Source organism: Myotis nattereri (assembly GCF_964212035.1).
Source record: "Myotis nattereri genome assembly, chromosome: 7".
NCBI classification, from domain to species: Eukaryota; Metazoa; Chordata; class Mammalia; order Chiroptera; family Vespertilionidae; genus Myotis; species Myotis nattereri.
This window is the reverse complement of record NC_138082.1, coordinates 74,579,806-74,599,851: the sequence shown is the minus strand read 5'-3', so window position 1 is coordinate 74,599,851 and position 20,046 is coordinate 74,579,806. Positions and strand designations below refer to the sequence as shown.

Below are 20,046 nucleotides of genomic sequence, written 5' to 3'. Positions count from 1 at the left end.
TACTGATTTAAATGGCTTAGGTTGGGGGGGGGGGGTACATTATGAGTCTATACACGTTTCTCTTGAGATTCTGATATGCAGCTAGGGTTAAGTTCCTCATGGGTCCCGGAGACCTCAAGCTTACTTACCTATGTGTGACTTCACTTGTGATATTTGAGAGAGGAAGGGCCAGAGTCAAGACTGTCACTATTTGATAAGGTTAGCTCTTCAAACTGGAGGTGTTTTCAGAGCAGTAGTGGTTGAGGACAGGAAGTAGAGGATATTAGAGATAGTCTCTAGAAATTTGAACTATTGCCTAGGATCAGAGAGTGGGTGGTGCCTATCATAGAGAGAAACTGTTTATTTGCCTGGACTGCCATCCTAGATGGTTTATGCAGATATAAGCATGAATTATTCCTTCTCAAATCTATGGCAAGGGCTTGCCTATAAAGAATTTTGAGTTAGGTGGGTAGTTATATATGTATTACCTTTTCAAGATGATTTAAATCCCATTTAATTAGGCATTCCTAACAGCTGTCCTGTGTGTTGGCTCAACAGAATTACCCACTGAGGACAAGCAAGAAAATTGAAACGCTGAAAGGTTAAGTGCACCGCCCAAGGTCACATAGCAATTCTGTAATGAGCTGGTATTAGAAGTAAGTGCCCTGAAGGTCTTGTCTGGTGCCAGAGCCATTGAATTTGGCTTCTGTTGCAAAGTGAATGGTGATTATGAAAATTTAAGAATATAGCATACATTTTTTTTCCGGCAATATTTCAGAATGAAAGAAGTATATGGATATCCTGGAGCCTATTTTGAACATTCCTGGAAGTTTAGTGGAAAAGCTTTGCAGTGCTGTTTAATTCCATACGTATATAGATAGAATTTTGAGGTACTTAGATATCTAGGCTGGGCAGGAATTCTGGTGGAGAAGGCTGCTCTAATGTGTCTACTCTATATTTAGAACATCCAGAAAAATAGGAAGGGAGTCTATGAAAATTTCCCACTCATAGTTCTTCTAGGGCATTGTATTTTTCACCCCTGAGAGAGCATACTGGGTTGATGGCCTTTGGATAATAAATACAAAGTTTATGTCATCATTTCTGAATGCTTATAAAACTATAGAGAACTACATTATTATCCATCCACCAAGTTTCACTTCTGCTTCACTGGGAGATTTAATAATGCATGTATGTGCCTTTCCTTATAACATGCAGCACCTGGTGCATCTCCTACACCTGCTAAATATTTATCAACAGCGACAGCCCTGAATGTGGTAAGTGCTTGCCTCTGAGAACTCAGGGTCACAGTCTCTGTTTTTCCAAATTTTAGTGGGAGATAGTTGGGGTGATGATGAGCCTAGTTTGTACCTTTTTTTAAATAAAGAAATTCAACTCAATACCAATGATAGTTGTGAATAAACTAGAAAGGGGTATTCTTTTGTGTATAATTGGTAGGTAGAGAGAATGTGCTTTTTAGGGGATTTGATGTTGAAGCAACATGGGCTGCCCAGCATCATACTGAGATCTCTGTCCATGGAATTGGCTTAGAAACAGACTTCTCAATGACCAATTGAAATTTTCTGCCAAGTGAAAGTGGTTTACTCTTCACATTCATGCTCTACTTTGAGTAAACACCAGTTCTCTTTAGTTACTGAGTAACTAAAAGCTATGGTAAGGGCTTGCATATAAAGAATTTTGTGATGTTTCTATCACGAAAACATAAAGGAGCTCAATTGTTTTGAGGTAAGCCCTATACTGTCTTTCCCTTTAATTTTTGATTTAATGATTTATGAGCTAATGTGCTTGGGGCACACAACAGTCTTCTTCAGATGCTTGAACTGCTATCTCAAACAGAACTCTGGCAAGACATAAAGGTCCAGTAACCACATTGAATAGATAATTTTAAGAATAGCAGTGCAGTCTACCTTTTCTGCACATTTGAAATGTAACTCAATGTCACAATGAAAAACAAAATGTGCATGTTTCTTAGATTCTCATGGGGTGGTGAGGATGCATATAATCTTCCATACAAACTAAGGCACTTCTGAAAGTGAGTGAATGAGCTATTAATATTTAAGCCAGCATAACAGGCATTAATTAGGACTTCCCTAAGCAAACAGGATGTTTGATCACCATAACCAATGCTATGAGACGATGGTTGGTAACAATTGCCTGACAATTGTAGTTTAATTTACCAGGGGCATGGAATTATTTTAAATCATTCATGGTCTCCTAGATGCTCAGAACATGGAGAGACCCAGCACTCAATGGAAGAGTGGTTTGTTATATTTTTCTTTTGATTAGAAACAGCCTCAACTGTTGAAGCTTTCCTTCTACTATTTTTCTTTATTTTTTTATTTTTTATTTTACTTTATTTTATTTTTAAATTTTGTTGTATTGCTTAAAATATTACAAAGAGTAGTACATATGTCTCCTTTTTATTTTCCCCCTTGACCTTCCCCCGGCCTCCCCTACCCCCCAGTGTCTTGTGTCCATTGGTTATGCTTATATGCATGCATACAAGTCCTTTGGTTGATCTCTTACCACCCCCCACCCAACCCTCCCCAGACTGTAGTTTGACAGTCTGTTCATTGCTGCTCTGCCTCTGTATCTATTTTTGTTCATCAGTTTATAATGGTCTTTATTATCCATAAATAACTAAGATCATGTGGTATTTTTCTTTCTGCTATTTTTAAATCTTTCTTTTCACCTTCTCTCCTGAACTCATAATATGCTAGAGAAGAGTCCTGTACTAGGCAGTCTGTGCATACTTTACATGCAGTAACATGTAATTATTATAAGCAATCATGTGAAATAGAAACTTTTATTTGGACTGTTTTATAGCCAAAGAAGCTGAGGCTTAGCCAGATAAAAGGAATTGCTTGAAGTCCAGCAGATACTAGGGTGGTAAGCTCAACCCCAGAAAGTATTTCTTTGTGGTTGTTTTTATTACATTCAACTTATATATCATTGGTGCCATCATTTTTCTTCAAGATCAATGAGAGAGGGGTAATCAGCAGATTTGGGGTTTTGTTTGTTGAATGGTAACCTGGAAGTATAAGTGGTGCTGAGGAACAGAGCAACAGATGAGAACCACGCCTTACAAGGCAATAAGCCTGGAAGACTATTGATGCCATGAAGCCAAATGAGTCATGGAGATTTATTAGACCTAGGACTAATGGAAGTATTTGAGAAACAAGGGAAAGGCAAGAGGTCATATTTTAAAAATATACCATCAGAATTCTGAGGATTGATGTTGAACTAACTGCCATGAATTGCTGATAAATACCCACCCTGTCTCTACTTTGTACATAGTCTTGCCGTTAGGATCCATCTCCCAGCGTTCATATCCGACCTTACTCTGTCAGCTGTGCTCATGTTCACCATGTTCTACCTGCTTTTCCCGTACTCTCACATTTCAAATCAATTGGAAACTTGGAGAGTCAGTTCTTTAATTTAAGTCATTGCTGAATAACCCAGCACCAGGGATCAACACTCATGATTTTTTGTTGTTGTTAATCCTCCCCAAGGATATTTTTCCATTGGTTGAGAGGAAGAGAGGAAGAGAGAGAGAAAGGCAGAGAGAAACATTGATGTGAGAAGCATCAGTTGGTTGCCTCCTGCAGGAGCCCTGCCCGGGGGCCTGGCCAGGGAGGAGTCTGCAACCAAGGTATGTGCCCTTGACCAGAATTGAACCTAGGACCCTTTGGTCCACAGGCCAAGGCTCTATCCACTGAGTCAAAGCAGCTAGGGCAAAATCATGATTATTCAATTCTGTGTGATGTGCCCCAGCTCACCTGGCCATGAATCACCCATAAATATTCTTTTCATGCTGATTTTTCCCTCCTCTGCTACCATCTTTCCAGGAAAGACTGTTGTAGGCCTTCACAGATAATCTATAAATATTCCTCCAGATGTGTATCCCACTCATGTATTTTCTGTTAAATATTGTTTTTGATCTTTAAGTTGCCACATTTTCTAAATTTATTCCTTTTGACTATAATAACTTATGTACGCCTGCTGACTTACTAATTATAAAATATGTATAAATCAAGATTGAATTTAGATTAGTTGTTTATTAGCCATAATCATGTTTGAGCAGTTGTTTATGTTTGTAAACAGGCACTTTAATTTAATGTTATTTTTTCATAGGCCTAATGAGGTTGGTACCATCACTCACTAAGCCCCACAACTCTGTATTTTTATTGACACTTAAAGCCTTCTGCAAATAGGGTGTCACTGAAGAATTTATTAGAAAGGAAAAGATATCCTTTGGGAATAACAGAGGACCTGCTCTGTGGACTCCTCCCTGGAATGTTCCTCTCTTTTTCTTTATCTTACTATGAAGCCTCTTTTATGAAAAAAAAAAAAAGCAGCAAACAACATGGTTTTTGATGTCTATTTAGCTGAAGTTTTAATCCTAGCTAGGTGACTTTGTGCAAATTATTTATCTTTTTCTCTCTTTGTTCTATTATTTATAAAATGGGTGTAATAATAATAGTAATAATACCAACAGCATAAAGTATTATACTAATAAAATGAGATATATGCAAAATGCTCAGAATTGGATCTGGTGTAGATTAAAGTTATAATACCCGGAAACTTCCACTACATTTTACATATATTTGTAATACAAATGCTTTCCACCTGAAAAGTCCCTGTCTTCCCCCTTTCAACCTTCACCTTAATATCTATAGGGCATGAAAATCAATGCAACTATTTTCCCCAAAGTTTGAATTCATTCACTTATAATTAAACTATAAAGCAGAATGCCTCCATGTGCGAATGTGCACTGTGCATGTGTGTGTATGGTGTGTGTGTGAGTGGATGCATTGTGAAGAAGAGGCACCAGTCAATCAGTCATGTTATCTCTCAATGTGAAGTAAAGGCATCCCTTTATTTTTTTCTATTGTCTCCAGTCTTCATTTTTTTGTCTCCAAAGATAACACTTAGATAGAATACACACACACACACACACACACACACACACACACGTGTGTGAATCCTAAAGGTAAACAATCGTTTTTAGCATAAGTACAGTATGATTGGAATTAATTGAGAGAGGGGGACTAGATTTTCCCCCAAAAGCATAATTATTTAAAAATAGTGTTCCTGTCCAATGGAGATGACTTTAATATTATTTTGCAGGCAATTTTAATTATAGTTTTTTTCTTTCTGATCTTTTTTTTCTATACTCCTTACAGGACCTTAACTACATTTCAGGAGGAACCGATTATAGCACCCTTCTCTGTCAAACACTAGTAGCATCTGTCCTTTGACAATATAAGCATTTGCTGTCAAGAAAAAAGGTGGCTCATTCAAATGGGGCAACTGGAGAAAATTAACTGGATTATTTACAAAGCAGTGGACAGGATGAATGTAAACTGTAGTACTTGCCCTAGTGACAGCCCCAATCCTGAAAGCTGATAGAGGTAGGATCTGTTAGTAGAACTCAGAGGAAGTGGCTGAAGGAGGTGCCATTCCACAGGAACTGGGGCTTTTTATAGGATGGGGCGCCAACTTGTGGTGATCCAGAGGATGAAATCTGGTGGAATAAATACTCTGATTTTTCTCTCAACTCTTGCCATCTTTTTTCCTTCCATTGTTTGGCCATCCCCGATTGGCCAAACCACCCTAGAGGCCAATGGATGACTAAACTCCTTCTGTGGTCAGCCTCCTTGTTACAAAACAGGTTAAAGAAGGGAAACCAAAAAAGGGAGCAGATGGCAAAGATTCCATGCATGCCCTTAGCTGAACAGTTCAAGAGCATGAAATGTACGAATGTGTCAGTCTCCCCTTTTTCCCTTGATCTCATTAAAATGGTAGAAATGAATTTTAAAAGCCCTAATTCCTTGCCAACAAAAAAAGAATAGGACCATCAGTGGATGAGAGGTATTAATTAATTTATGGAAGACTTAGTGGCCAAAGGCTGAAGGGCAGAGAAGCTGGTGACATCACAGGAAGCCATGACCTAACTGAACAGGAGTGTGGGTTGCAGTAGAGAGGAAGCTGTCTACCCAGGAAGGCTTCTTAGACCATAGGTGGCTGGTCTGATGGAAGACAGCAGAGAGCAGTGGGACTGAAAAGAAATAGGTTCTATAAAGCCTTTAAATAACCAGTAAACATGTAGAAATAACGATATAATTATTAAAAAAAATTGAACGATGGTGCAAAGTAAATTCTCATCAAGTAGAGCAGAAAGTCAATAGATGATGTCTAAAGTTAATAAATCAAAAGTAATGCCATCAGCATGTTATATATAGATTTGGAGGTAACCACAGAAGAAGTAAATAAGAAACAGTTCATAATGTTTGGGGAGGAGGACAGGGAATGGATCAGTCACTTCTCACTATGTCTTTTTGCAGTAATGACTTTTTAACAACCATGTGAATAAATAATTTAGTAAAGGCTCCTTTCAGTTATCTTTTGTTTTACTCCACTTAGTTTACTTGGCTTTCTAGGACTTTTCTTCTTAACATGGTTAGGTCCAGTATCTGTCCCAAACCTAAAAATTAACTCCGTTTTCCCCTATACTCCCCATCTCTCCATTTTTTATAAACCCCTCTTGTGCACACACACACAAGCCATATACACATCAGCCTTCTGGATGCAGTTACATGTCTTTCTCTGTAAATTTCATGTCCCTTATATCTCAGTGCCTTTTTCTCAAACTGTTTCTTTGGCCTGAAATGGCTTCAGCAAATTTTTTCTTATTCAGCCTTCAAGTCCCAGAATAAATTCTTCCTCTTCTATGAGATGTCTGCTTTCCAGAAACATGAAATATTATGCTTTATTCTGCATTCTCCTAACACTACACTCCAGTCTGACACTTCTTGCTTTTCAGTGACTCAGACCTAGTTGTGTATTATTGGCCCCTTCTTTTCCTGTTTAGTTGTAAGTTGAAGAATTGGTGTCTTTATACCTAATGTGATATGTTGTTCATAGTAATTAAAATAGTTGACACCCACTATAACTATAATTGGTTTTTGTTGCTGCTGTTGATTCAGAAAGCATCTAAAGTTATAAAATGAAATGCTACAACACAATTAAATAATATTTTGTTACAATTTTAGTGGCTCTTTCCTAAATCTCAATTAAATATATATTGTCTCAGGTTATGAGGAATAAAAACTCTAATAAACTAATACCTATAAATATGTTACTAATGTAATTATTTTTATGAGTGTTTCTATTGTACAAAGTAGCCTAGAGCATGGCCTGTGTGGCTCAGTGGTTGAGAGTCCACCTATGAACCAAGATGTTGCTAGTTCAATTCCTGGTCAGGACAGACACATACCTGGGTGGAGAACTCGATCCCCAGTATGGAGTATTCAGGAGGCAGCCGATCAATGATTCTCTCACATCATTGATATTTCTATCTCTCCCTCTCTGAAATTTATATATATATATATATATATATATATATATATATATGTATATATATATATATATATATATATATGGCAGCTTAGAGAGAGAAATGCCTTACCCCAGAGAGTGATTTGCTGCTAGGAAAATGCTAGGCCCCTGAGCTGTTGTTTGGAGATGGAGTGTTTCTGTGGCCTCTCAGATTATGCCATGTCACTCCTATGCCATAGGCAATATGGATTCAGATGAATTTCAAAACATTAAGATGTGCCTTAGCATATTTAAACACCTATATTTGATATCACAAAGTGTGTATTGAGTATTAACTGCTGGTCTTTGCTTTTATTTTCATTTCCTGCAGTCTTTCCACATGTTCTTACTTCACCTCTTTTTTTGTTTGTTTGTTTGTTTGTTTGTTTCAGTGACTCTAACCCTGGGTTTTTCTCTGCATTCACTTAAAAGAGCACTCTCATTTTATTTTTCCTTTACCACAGGAAATTCCACAATAAGACAGTCTCGATACAGGATTATCAACCAGGAAGCAGCTAATGGAGGTCAAGAATGTCCAGACACCTTATTTGAAGAGCGAGAGTGTGAAGATGTTTCATTGTGCCCTATATATCGGTAATTAGTTACCTTTTGGAATAATCATTAAACTCCAACATAAATTATGACATTTTCTTTTATATAATATACTAGAAATTCATGCACAGGTAGGGTCCCTAGGCCTGGCTGGCGATCAGGGCCCATCAGGGCCTTCCTGCTGCCGGCCAAGGCCTTCCTTCGTTCCGCACCACCTCCTGGTGGTCAGCACATGTCATATTGAGCAATTGAACTCTTTGTCTCCCAGTTGAACTCCTGAGGAGACAATTTGGGCATTAGGCTTTTATATATGTATAGATGGTTGTTTAGTGAGAGATAAGATAAGGTAATGTTGTTTATCTTCAAATACCTGTATTTTCCCCCCTTCCTATCTGGAATACATTTTGAGGGATAAAGAATATGAAAGTCTAATTTATAGAAAAAAGAAACAGACATGTTTTGATAGTAAGTGAGCTTCTGGAGTTTTGCCACTCAAGAAATCTTTTCAGGATCAGGATTCAAGGAGATTCAGGGTGAGGTCCTTACCTAAACCACAGACTCATGCACACACACACACACACACACAGGCACCCATGCAAAGGTAACTTACTTCATTCCATTATTCTCATCCTAAAGCCTTTTTTATCAAGAATCACAAACCAAATTTGTACTTATTTAATAAGTATATAAAACAAAAATTGTTTTGGTTCTCAATTTTAATTATATACATGTTTTAAGAAAAGATCTAGTTAGCAAAATTAATTTAACCTATGGATAAAATGTTAAAAAGGAAAATTAAATGAGTAACTTTTAAACTATAAATGCTCCTTCTGGTAAGTTGGTGGTTATTTGTAAAAAACAATATTTGAGACTTGTGTGTCTAGACATAAACTTCCACTCTTTCAACATTGGCTTGAAACATTCCTTTAAAGGATATCTGCATTAAATTCACTGTTGGGTTTTACTGGCTTGTGAAGAAATCCCATGATCTTAAAAGGCATTTGTTTATCATCACACTTAAAATTGCCTTTACCGAAAATGCCTAGTATCTCCCTGGATTATTTGAGCAGCTACATCTTAAAGCTATGAAATTTAAGAGCTAATCCATTCATACAAATGCAAGTTATTTTTCTTTTAAGACGATGCCTTACATTAAATAAATTTTAGTGTCTTATTGAAGAAATCTAAATTACTATCAATTTTATCGTCCCTGTGCTCCCATTGTTTCTACATGATGACCAGTTTGGGAAGGATGTAGACAAACACTGGGGACATGCCCGGACTACTAGTTTTTCCTCATCAACCACAGGACCCTTGCGGACGCACTGTCAATATCCACACTTTTGTGCCATGTATATAAATATTGAAACTTCTGAGTCCAGCTAACCATTGCCAGGGGAGAGCAGCCAATTTAAAAAATTAGCCAAATCAAATATTATTACACATTTTTATGAACCCAGGGCTATTATAATCAGAGAAAATCCTAGGAACTATCAGTGGCTCTTCCCTTCTATTGTCCACTCTCCTGACTCTCTTGCTGCACTTCAATTTAGCTACTCATGTTTGAGCTAGTTTCCATCATCGACTCCCTGCCATTTCCCCAGAAATCAGTTCCACTGTGTGTGGATTGGATCAATGTATCATTTCTCCTGGTGTGTGTGGTTTAATATATGTCCCAGTTATCAGCATGAGTCTCTGCTCCTTAGTAAAGCATCCATGAGTTTTGAGTAATTTGGTTCCAATTTAGTTTTTGCTTTCTCCATCATTGGTATGTCAGGGAAACAAGTGAATGTAGACCTTTATCATTATCTCAGGATTATTCTTCTTGACTCCATTAAAGTGACACAGTAACACATTTACCAATTAAAACAGAAACAAAATGTCCACAGAAATATTTCTGTGAGTTTGAGCATTCCTCCAATATGTTAGGTTAGTATGGGAATGAGAAGGCAGCATGGGCGGGGATCCTTATATGGAATTGGCCAGGGGTCCATGGTTGAGCATCCAGGGATGTAGGATTGAAAACTGGCCTGCCTTGACTTGGGCAGTCTGGGACATATCACTTACCCTGAGCTCCGGTTCATCATCCCAACACCGAGGGTTTCACAAGAGAGCCGTGAAAAGTCATTCATTCTACTTCAGTCTCTGCAGAACACCAAACTAGATTCAATTCCTTGGTCTCATTTTGGTGTAGAAAGCCCATGTAAATTTAAGAGATCTGAATAGATGACATATCCTAATTGAAAAGTCAGACTGAAAAACGCTTATTGTATCACTTTCTGTGTTTTGGAGTTATACTGAATGAGTCTATGCATATACAAAGAAAATTTAGAACTACTTAAAATCAATAGATGATTTATTTTAAAAGGACAGGTTTTGCTACTTAGCTGTTTCCTGGTTTCTCTCCAATTCTTCCCAATATGGAGGCCACTTGAATAAAGTCAATGATATATTTGTTTCACTTTTATATGTTAACATACTGGGCTTGATTTTGCAGGATGGTCTGTAGCACCCTCCTTAAGACCATCTCCACCTCACTTCCAATTGTCCCAGAGACCCACTTAATCTAAAATATAGTGGGAGGAGCTTGTGATTACTGATATTAATGGCTGCCTGTGTTAGGTGATCTTCAAATACTAAATCAAGCTATGCTCACATAACTAAGAGAGACATTAAAGTGACTTTTCCTGAGCAAAGAAAGTCTTCCTTCGCTAAGGCTTTTTTTATTGTGGTAAAAAACACATAATGTTTACTATCTTAACCATTTTTAAATGTACATTATAGTAGTGTTAATTTTATGTAATTGTTTTGCAAGAAATCTCTAGAACGTTTTCATCTTGCAAGGCTGGGCAATGATATTTTACTCCCTGTTTTTATTTTACTCTTTGAATTAACATCTCTTGTTGGTGGTATTGGCTGATATGGGAAAAGTGTAAACATGTACTAAGCAAAGGAGCAGAAGCTGTGGTTTCACTTAAGGTTTGGGTTTTATGGAACATTCTGAAGAGACAGGCTTACGGACACAAGGCACAGTCGGTCATGTGGGTCATGAAAATAGAAAGTTTTGTTGATCTGAGGAAAGAAAAACAGGTAAAAGCCAGACAGTGTCCTTAGAGACTATTTCCTCACAGGAATAAAAATATTGGTAATTCATCAAAAGCGGATCAATTCCTCTTCCTTGGAATGAACTATCACATAAATAGGCACAGGTGCCTCCCCGACCTCCCTTTTACTCTACAACCTATTGAGTTGTTTGAGTTACTTCAAAGTCCTAGGAAACACATTTCTAAAATATTGAACTAGAAGATCAAGTGAAAAGGTGTGCGCATGACACTTTCAGCTGTTCGAAACCTGATTCTCTAATGCTCTAATGGGACATAAGAACTATCTTTCTCTCTTTTTTCTAACAATTGTAAGTTCATAAAGTGGTTAGCACTCTAGACTTGATCTGTGCTTCTAATGCTTTTATGGCCACTTTGCTATATGAACTAAGGTTTATGTGCAAAATGTCCACATTTTAAAAAATGGAATCAAGGCATTAACCATGAACCTGAGGCAGAGTGAATTATTATCTCAAATGCATGCCAGGGCTCCGTTTTATGGCATTGGGTTCAAATCCATTTTTATTGAATTACTATCTTTATGCTTTTGGATTTCCCACTTATCCATTTCAAGTATTTCCTTTGTGTGTTTGTCATGGTGAAATTTCTAGTTCCCTGTTCTTTGTAATCACAGGTGGAAGCCACAGAAATGGAGCCCCTGTATCTTAGTGCCCGAGTCTGTCAGGCAGGGAATAATGAGCACCAGCGAAGCCTGTGGGAAAGGGGTGCAAACAAGAGGTAAGAGGATTTTCAAACAGGTTTGCTATTGGAATGTGACTTACAATCAAATTACTCTTATATACTGTTGACTATGCTTACTGGTATATTGGAGTAAGTTGTGGTATTATTAGATTGCCTTATTTGTAAGTGTTTGAGTTTAAGTTGGGTATCAGTTAATGCTGATATTATACTATAACCAGCTAGTGCATCTAAGGTCTAATGTAATATAAGTAAATATCTATTCTAAGTCATCAACATACCCCAATGCTGATCTTCCAAATGCATGTTGGATATTAGCCAAGGAATGAAGGATATGTCAAGATTAGACTCAATAATATGCATTGTATTTCTTAGGTGCTAATTAAATATTTGTTGAATGAATGAAAGATAACTGAATTAATTGATTAATCTTAATAATCATGACTTAAACTATATATATATATATATGTTTATAATTACATAGAAAGGAACTATTGAATTTCTAGCAGACATTATGAATAGGTTTCTGGATCTGAGTAAAATGTCTGGAAGGGTGGCATATTGAAGTCTATGAAAAACACTGAGAGAGTCATCAGACTGCTCTCTTTTCTGTTTCATGTATAAGCAGGTATTAGTAATATGAGGTTTGATAAGAAGTGCTTTAATCTTAAAATCTGAACACTGTTGCTCAAGGGATGTGTCTAGCAAAATCAGAACTTGTGGGACCAACTGCATTACACTAGTTTCATTTATCTTCTAAAAGACATTTTTAGAATTTAGTTTCTCTTCCTATTTCATGGATAATTGTATTAGTCAGGATCAGTCATCCCAGCCAGGACAGGAAATATATTCAGAGTCAGGGAGAGCCCCGCATGGCCAGGTAGCAGTCTGAAATTCCAGCTCAGTGGAATCATTGTTGTATTTCCTAGTGGAACCCTTCCTCTGTTTGGAATTAATACCTACAGGCCAGCAGAGCTTATTAATTTGGTCAGAAGCAACGTTGTGTGGAATACCATGACTATGGATAAGTCATTCTGTAAGTCCACAGATGGTAGTTTTAGCAGAAGCATTGTATGCAGGGAAGGCAAATTCATATTCAGAATAAGTATCTATTCCAGTAAGAACAAAACACTCCCCCTTCTATGATGGAAGTGGTCCAAAGTGATCAACCTGCCACTATGTTAGCTGGCTGATCACTCTGGGGAATGGTGCCATAGTGGGAATCGGTGTTGGTCCCTGCTGCTGGCACATTGCATGCTCAGTGGTGAACATAGCCAGTTAGGCCTTGTTGAATGAAGTTCACGTTGCTGACCTCATATATAGGGTGTCCCAAAATTCACGCAAGATTTGAATTTTGCGTGAGCATTAACAACAACAACAACAACAACAACAAAAATAATAAAAGCCTAATTTTACTTGGTTTATTGAATCAGATTCTAATATCTGTTGCCCTTTGATTTCAATCCCTTCAATTTGATAAGCACTACTAAGTATCAATTATGGCCCAGGAGCAGGGACAATGAAGACCAATGAAGACCACAGCTTTGGGTATGTGCCAGCAAAGCTGTGGAGGCCATTTACCTGATATGCTATTCCATACATGACCCTATACTGTATACTTTATGAATCAATAAAAAAATTACAATTTTTAATTACAAACCTGTGTTTTCTATCAAAATTACTTCTTGCGTGAATTTTGGGACACCCTATATAACCTACATTTCCGTCATTATGGCTACTTTGTTCATGAGCCCATTGGGTGATGCCAGGTCTAGCTGGGGAAGGAGGCTCTCTGGTATCCACAGAATGTGTAGTCACCCTTCGGTGAGCACTTATGTGGGCTATAAATATGTGCCCACACAGAAAAGTCTACCTGCATTCCTCTTCCCAAATTTCCTTGCCACCAATTTTCTAATCATATTCCTGTCAGACCCTGACCCTGCGGCAGACCCACTGGCCACAGACTGTAGGTGTCTATATACACCACACACCTGGCTGTTTCTCCTTCCGGGCAACGTGAACAACCAGGTGCACTGCTTTAAGTTCTATCCACTGGGAAGATTTCCCTTCACCTTTGTCTTTCAAGGATGTCTCCGAGAGGGGCTCTTGTGCCGCAGCTGTCCATTTTGGGGTTGTACCTACATATCACGCAGAACCATCTCTAAATCAGACCTAAGTCTTTCCTTCTACCAGCTGATCAGAGGGAACTCCCCATGAGGCCTTCTGTGCAGCCTGGGAGAAAGAAGGTAGTGCAGCAGGAGTGGGTACCCTGGTCATTTGCCCACTTCTTCATGCAACTGACTTGTGCCTTCAGGGCCTGCTTTGGCCCAGTCAGCCATTTGATGACGGAGTACTGCTGTCCACCCTACCTTATGGTGTGGTGGGCCAGATAACACCCAATTCATGATGTAAAGCTCAGGTTGCATGATAACTTGGCCCAAGATTAAGCTTTCAGTCTCTACAGTCACAGGCCAAAAGCTGTTTCTGCAAAGAACAGTAGTTATTTGTAGCTGATGGCAGGGCTTTTCTCTAAAATCCTAAGGACCTGCACTGCGATTCACCTACAGCAGCCTGTCGGAGCCTCCAAGAGCGTCCCCATCTGCCACTAATCCTTCCGTGGTGTCAGAGCTGCTGGATCATGCGGCCCAAGTGGCAGAGCGGCCTGCGCCGTGGCCTCAACTTGTTTTGGAGTCTTTTCTTACTCTGGGTGCCACTCCAAACCAGCAGTTTTTCTAGCTACTTCGTAAAAGGGCTGGAATAACACACACAAATGAAGAGTATGTTGCCTCCAAAATCCAAAGAGGCCTATTTGGATTGTAGGAGGGCAAGGTGCAACAATTTCCCTGCCACTGTAGCAGGGGTATCTCAGCATGCTCCATGCCACCGAGCCTCTAGAAATTTCACTGAGGTAGAAAGCCCCTGGATTTTTTCAAATGTTTTCTTCCCCCACTGGCTTAGCAAAATGTCTACATTAGTTGATACTTTTTTCTTGCTCGGTCTAGTCAGCATAATGTCACTAATGTAATGGCCAAGTGTGATATCTTATTGAGGGAAAAGACTGGTCAAGCTGACCACAAACTAAATTCTAAAATGTGGCTGGAGAGTTACTATGTCCCTGAGAGAGGGCAGTGAATGTGTATTGTTGGACTTGCCAGCTAAAAGCAACCTGCTTCTAGTGGTCTTTACTGCCTTCAAATACAGCAATATTTGGGGCTACGGCTTCAACATGACTTTGGGGAGGAACACACTTCAGTCCATAATAGTTACACTTTGCAAATGATGCCCCATCTGACCATTTACAGATCAGCAAGGTTGTTAGATACAGAGGGGGTGGAAATGAGGGACTGGGCACAAAGCAGGAGGACCCAAGGAAAGTCTGCATAAGGAATTAGGAGACCCTCAGCGCCCTTGTTCCACATGCTTTAACATGCTGGCCTGCTGGTTTTTATACTTCCTCGTCCAGTGGTCGGCAAACCGCGGCTCGCGAGCCACATGCAGCTCTTTGGCCCCTTGAGTGTGGCTCTTCCACAAAATACCATGTGCGGGCGCGCACGTACAGTGTCATTGAAACTTCGTGGCCCATGCGCAGAAGTCGGTTTTCGGCCTGGGCGAGTCTATTTTGAAGAAGTGGCGTTAGAAGAACTGGGAGGTGTTGGTGGGTCGGTCGACGGGAGATGCGTTGAGAGATGCGGCGCAGGCGGGCCGCATGATACACAGCGCGGGGGAGGCGCCAAATATCAACAGTACTTAAACGATATATGTAGGTTAATAACAATGTACCTACCTATACAGTTTAAATTTAAAAAATTTGGCTCTCAAAAGAAATTTCAATCGTTGTACTGTTGATATTTGGCTCTGTTGACTAATGAGTTTGCCGACCACTGTCTTTGTCTCATGGAAGCCCTACCAATCTGGAAACACTCTAAAATAAATTTCTCTTTCAAGATGTCTTGAATCACAGAAGGGGCATGAATTCATATCATAATGCTTGGAAAGGCCAGCTTGGGGTTTCAAATGCTCACAAGAGCTTTTTCTCCCCTCTTCATTCAGCGTTAAGTTTTAGACACGCGAGTGGCATTGCCAAGACATTTTGTTTGGCAAATTTATCCCTCCTTCACCCTTAAATGGAGGGCCAGCGTTTGTTCATCATTTCTGGTATGGGGACTTTTATGAGATTTTCTGTAATAAGATTTAAAGCCATGGGAGTGGAAGCTTTGGTCTCCAAAACTTGATAGAAACCCTCAGGAAAAAATTTCTTTCTTGCTTACCTTGCATCCCAACCTTTAAATTTGTGCTTTATGTGTTTCTTTCTTTTGGGCCAGCCCATCAATACATTTAGAGGCCACATATTTTACTGTTTTTTTTTTTTTTCATTATAAAGGTCTTTTATGATTTCTGTGCCATTATACTGCCAAAAATAGATGTAGTCCTTGTTTTACCTCATTGTGTTTATATTGCTGACCTGATTAATGGATTTACAAAAGAATACATTTATGCAATATAATTTTAATCAAAGAAGAAGGGAAAGAAACAGAAGGGCAGGTAGGATTATAGCAGTTGCTAAATGTCCATACCTTCTCCATGGAGATGGGCATTTTAAGGCCCACTGTCCTCGCCATCCCGTTATTCAGTGACAGAGGTATATTTCTGTCCAGCTTCTTGCTGAATCTAAATAAATAAGGATGGTAGCTCAGCTTTTATGGAAAACAAAAGCATAAGAGGAAGAAACTTAAATATTCTAACATACTTTGCTGAAACTGCCCTTAACAGCGTAAAACATTAATTCTAAAAAGGAAGAAAAAGTAAAGATGCTGACATTCCTAGAAGGGAGTGAATTTGTCTATGAAGTGATGTGGTCTGATTCTTGTTTTGCTGTTCACAGTCACCACTTGAACACTGGCTTAATGGACTTGCCAGTATACTAGCATAGCATAGAGACAACAATCTAATGGAAACAGAGTAGGTATTAGATATCAAAGTTGTCCAGAGATATTCTTGACTTCTATGAAGTACCTGAATTCTTTTTGGTTCATTTTCACTGAACACTGTTTATGTGGACCAAAGGAGGCAGATCTCTTATCTCTGTCAAATCATTGTGTTCTTCTTTAATTGTTTTTTGTCACCAGGAAGGCATAGTCTTCTTACATAATAGTTTTGATGGAATCTGTTCATTTTCTTTGCAGTGAAAGAATCTCTTTAAATGAAGGTGTTTTTCCAGGAAAAAAAAATAGGCAAAGTGATCTACTTTCAAAATAAGTCCTGGGTTACTTTTATTTTTTGAAAGGGAGGGGGTAAGAATTTGGTAGGCAGGAGTAATGTCAGGGGAATGGCAGTGTGAGAGATCCGCTTGGTCTCTCCCCTTGAAGTTTCAACAATTTGAACAGATATAACTCAACAAGGGATTCCCTGCTCAATGCACAAACACTTCTGAGATCTGTGCATTGAGACATCTGAAGCTAGGCAGGTGGGAGTGAACCGGGAGGTGAGAGGGGGAAATGCTGAGACAAGCCACAAAGACAGCCCTGCAGGTAGGAGCTCATGACAAGGCTCAGCCCCAGGGGTGGGATGAATCAGATTGTGGCTAGCACTCCCTTCAGCAGGAGGAGCAATGCTATTCAGTGGGCATCCCTGCAGGAGTGGGGAGTACCAGCTGCAGCTGAGCACCGAGACCTGGGCAAGGACACAGCACAATGGAGAGGCTGCAGCTGCTAGGCGGCCAACATTACAGACGGAGAAACATGGCCACCCCATAACCTCCCAGAGCTCGCCTCCCTTTGCCCTTGGTGTCAGGTTGTGGAACATACTACCCGCAAACCCAAGAATTGGTATACAGAGTCACTGTTTTTCCCTGAGCAAAGAGTGCACTTGTGATTGGTCCTGTGGTCTGGGTACAGAGGGATACCTGGAATGTCCCTGGTTGCCATTACCAGAAGTGCAAAACAACAAAGAAGCCGGCTGGTTTTCCCCACCCCACCCCACCCCCATGCACCACTGCTGCACTGACAGCAGCATCCGGCTGCAGGGACAGCACTGGGATTCCATGGATTTGGAGCCCAGTCACTCACCACATTCCCCTGAGGGGTTTGTCTCCTGGGGCCAGGGCCATCTGATTACACAGGCAGTGCCTGCCTTCTCAGGGAGCACAGGCCATTTTCCACCACCTGGCATTGGTCTGAAAAGTCAGAGAACTGCAAGAGAACAAAAATAATAAACAAACAAACAAACAAACAAATTGTGAATCAGCGCTACCTACTGGAAAATAATGAATTGACTTAGTATTTGTATTAATCTACCAGAGAAATGCCACTCATACATAGATGCCTAGACAGAGAAGAAATTCACCAAATACCACGAATCACTAAGGCAACAAGGCAGCTCAGAAAGAAAATAAAACATCTTAAAAAAATGAACTTAAAGACATAGAAATATATGACTTAAATGACTGATAGCAAAGATTGCATCTTAGTGTCAGAGAATAATGATTCTGGGAGGTGTCTTTCGTTTCCTTGGCATGTCCTAGGGTAGAATTAACTTGGTGGTTTTCATGGTTGCTGCAGATTAAATATGAACCCTTTAAAAAATTTGGAAATAAATTAAAAATACATATTAAAGGAGGTGGATGACCTAAGGCATGATGCTTTAGTAACACAATGTTGACTAAGTACAGATTCAGACATGGCATCTTGCACCGGCCTCTCCATTTTTCACTTAATAAGCTCTAATGCAAAATGCAAAGTAACTCTTCATCCCACTCCCACCTCAGTCACATCCCCAGCTGATACTTCCCTGATGAAATCCTGTTGAGGGTGAGGGTGGGTAGGGAGGAATGTTTTCATTTGAGGAATGCAGTTATTTGCTGAACTAGGAGCAATATATTTCTCTTCTGACTGCCCGGCTTTCAGTTACAGAACTAGCTTCCCTTCAGAAATGTTAGCATGAATTTTAAAGTCTACTGCAAACTGTATAAAGGTAATAGGATTACATTTCTCTTGTCCAGGGCCAGAACTTAGTTTCTTCAAATCATGTGAATCTCTTGGCTTCCCTTTGCCTTTAGGTTACTAAGGCCAAGGTATGCATTTCCGTGTGGCCCAAGAGCCATTTTAGGATTGTATTGGAAGGAAGAAATGTTTTTACATTTTTTAAAAAATATATTTTTATTTATTTCAGAGAGGAAAGGAGAGGGAGAGCAAGATAGAAACATCAATGATGAGAGAGAATCATTGATCGGCTGCTTCCTGCACACCCCCTACTGGGGATCGAGCCCGCAACCCGGGCATGTGGCCTTGACTGAGTCAAACCTGGGACCCTTCAGTTTGCAGGCCGACTCTCTATCCAAATGTAAGGCTGTTCTTACATTTTTATAGAAAACAGAAACGGCAATACTCTTTTAAATAGCAGCAAGAGGAGGAGGAACCCCACTTGCTCTAGAGCAGCGGTTCTCAACCTGTGGGTCGCGACCCCTTTGGTGGTCGAACGGCCCTTTCACAGGGGTCGCCTAAGACCATCCTGCATATCAGATATTTACATTATGATTCATAACAGTAGCAACATCGCAGTTATGAAGTAGCAACGAAAATAATTTTATGGTTGGGTCACAACATGAGGAACTGTATTTAAAGGGCCAGAAGGTTGGGAATCACTGCTCTAGAGGCTCTAACAACTCAAACTTGTCTTCACTGCTATTCAGAATTCAAATGGACACGCACTTTGCAAAGTAAGTGCCACCTCAGGCCAACCATGCTATGAAGAATTCACATGGTGTGATAAAATACAGTGTTTCAACCAGATGCGTGAGGAATAACAATTATAAACCTGTTGGAGTCCATTAAATTCACTAGGTACAGAGAATAATCAAGCTCATAGGAAATTCTTGAAAGGATGAACTATAAGTAGAAAGTTTTGGGTTCATGGAGTTTTTGTAAATTATACCACAAAGGCTTTGAAAGCCTGTACCAGACTTTAGGAATTAATTAGAAGAAACACACATAAAAGGCATTTAAAAAATCAGTTGGAATTAATAGCCAACTTTACATATAGAACAAAGGATAGGGATGGATTGGAAGTATATAATAGTTTTACACCCATGAAAATGAACACTATTGATGCAAACAAAGAACATAAATAATTGATATAAATAACTGACATAAAGTAGAGAGAGGGGGAGAGAGAGATGCAGTATTTGAGTGTGTGAGAATAATCACATCTAGAAAATACCTTTTTGAATCACTTGTTTAAAGCTTGCATATGATGTCTGTTCTTTATGGAGGGAAACACAAAGAGGAGAGGCCTGAGGCCTGGAGGCAGCCTGGTGTGATGA

General features: G+C 39.4%; 1 protein-coding gene across 1 annotated transcript in view; it reads left to right on the top strand.

Annotated features, from left to right (window-relative positions):
- Positions 1-20,046, top strand: part of LOC308521996 (thrombospondin type-1 domain-containing protein 7B-like) — a 291,166-nt gene that overhangs the window by 22,890 nt on the left and 248,230 nt on the right. Inside the window, exons 3-4 of the mRNA XM_081095199.1 lie at positions 7,842-7,971; positions 11,665-11,768. Coding sequence (XP_080951325.1) covers positions 7,842-7,971; positions 11,665-11,768 — 234 coding nt within the window. The remainder of the gene's footprint in view (positions 1-7,841; positions 7,972-11,664; positions 11,769-20,046) is intronic.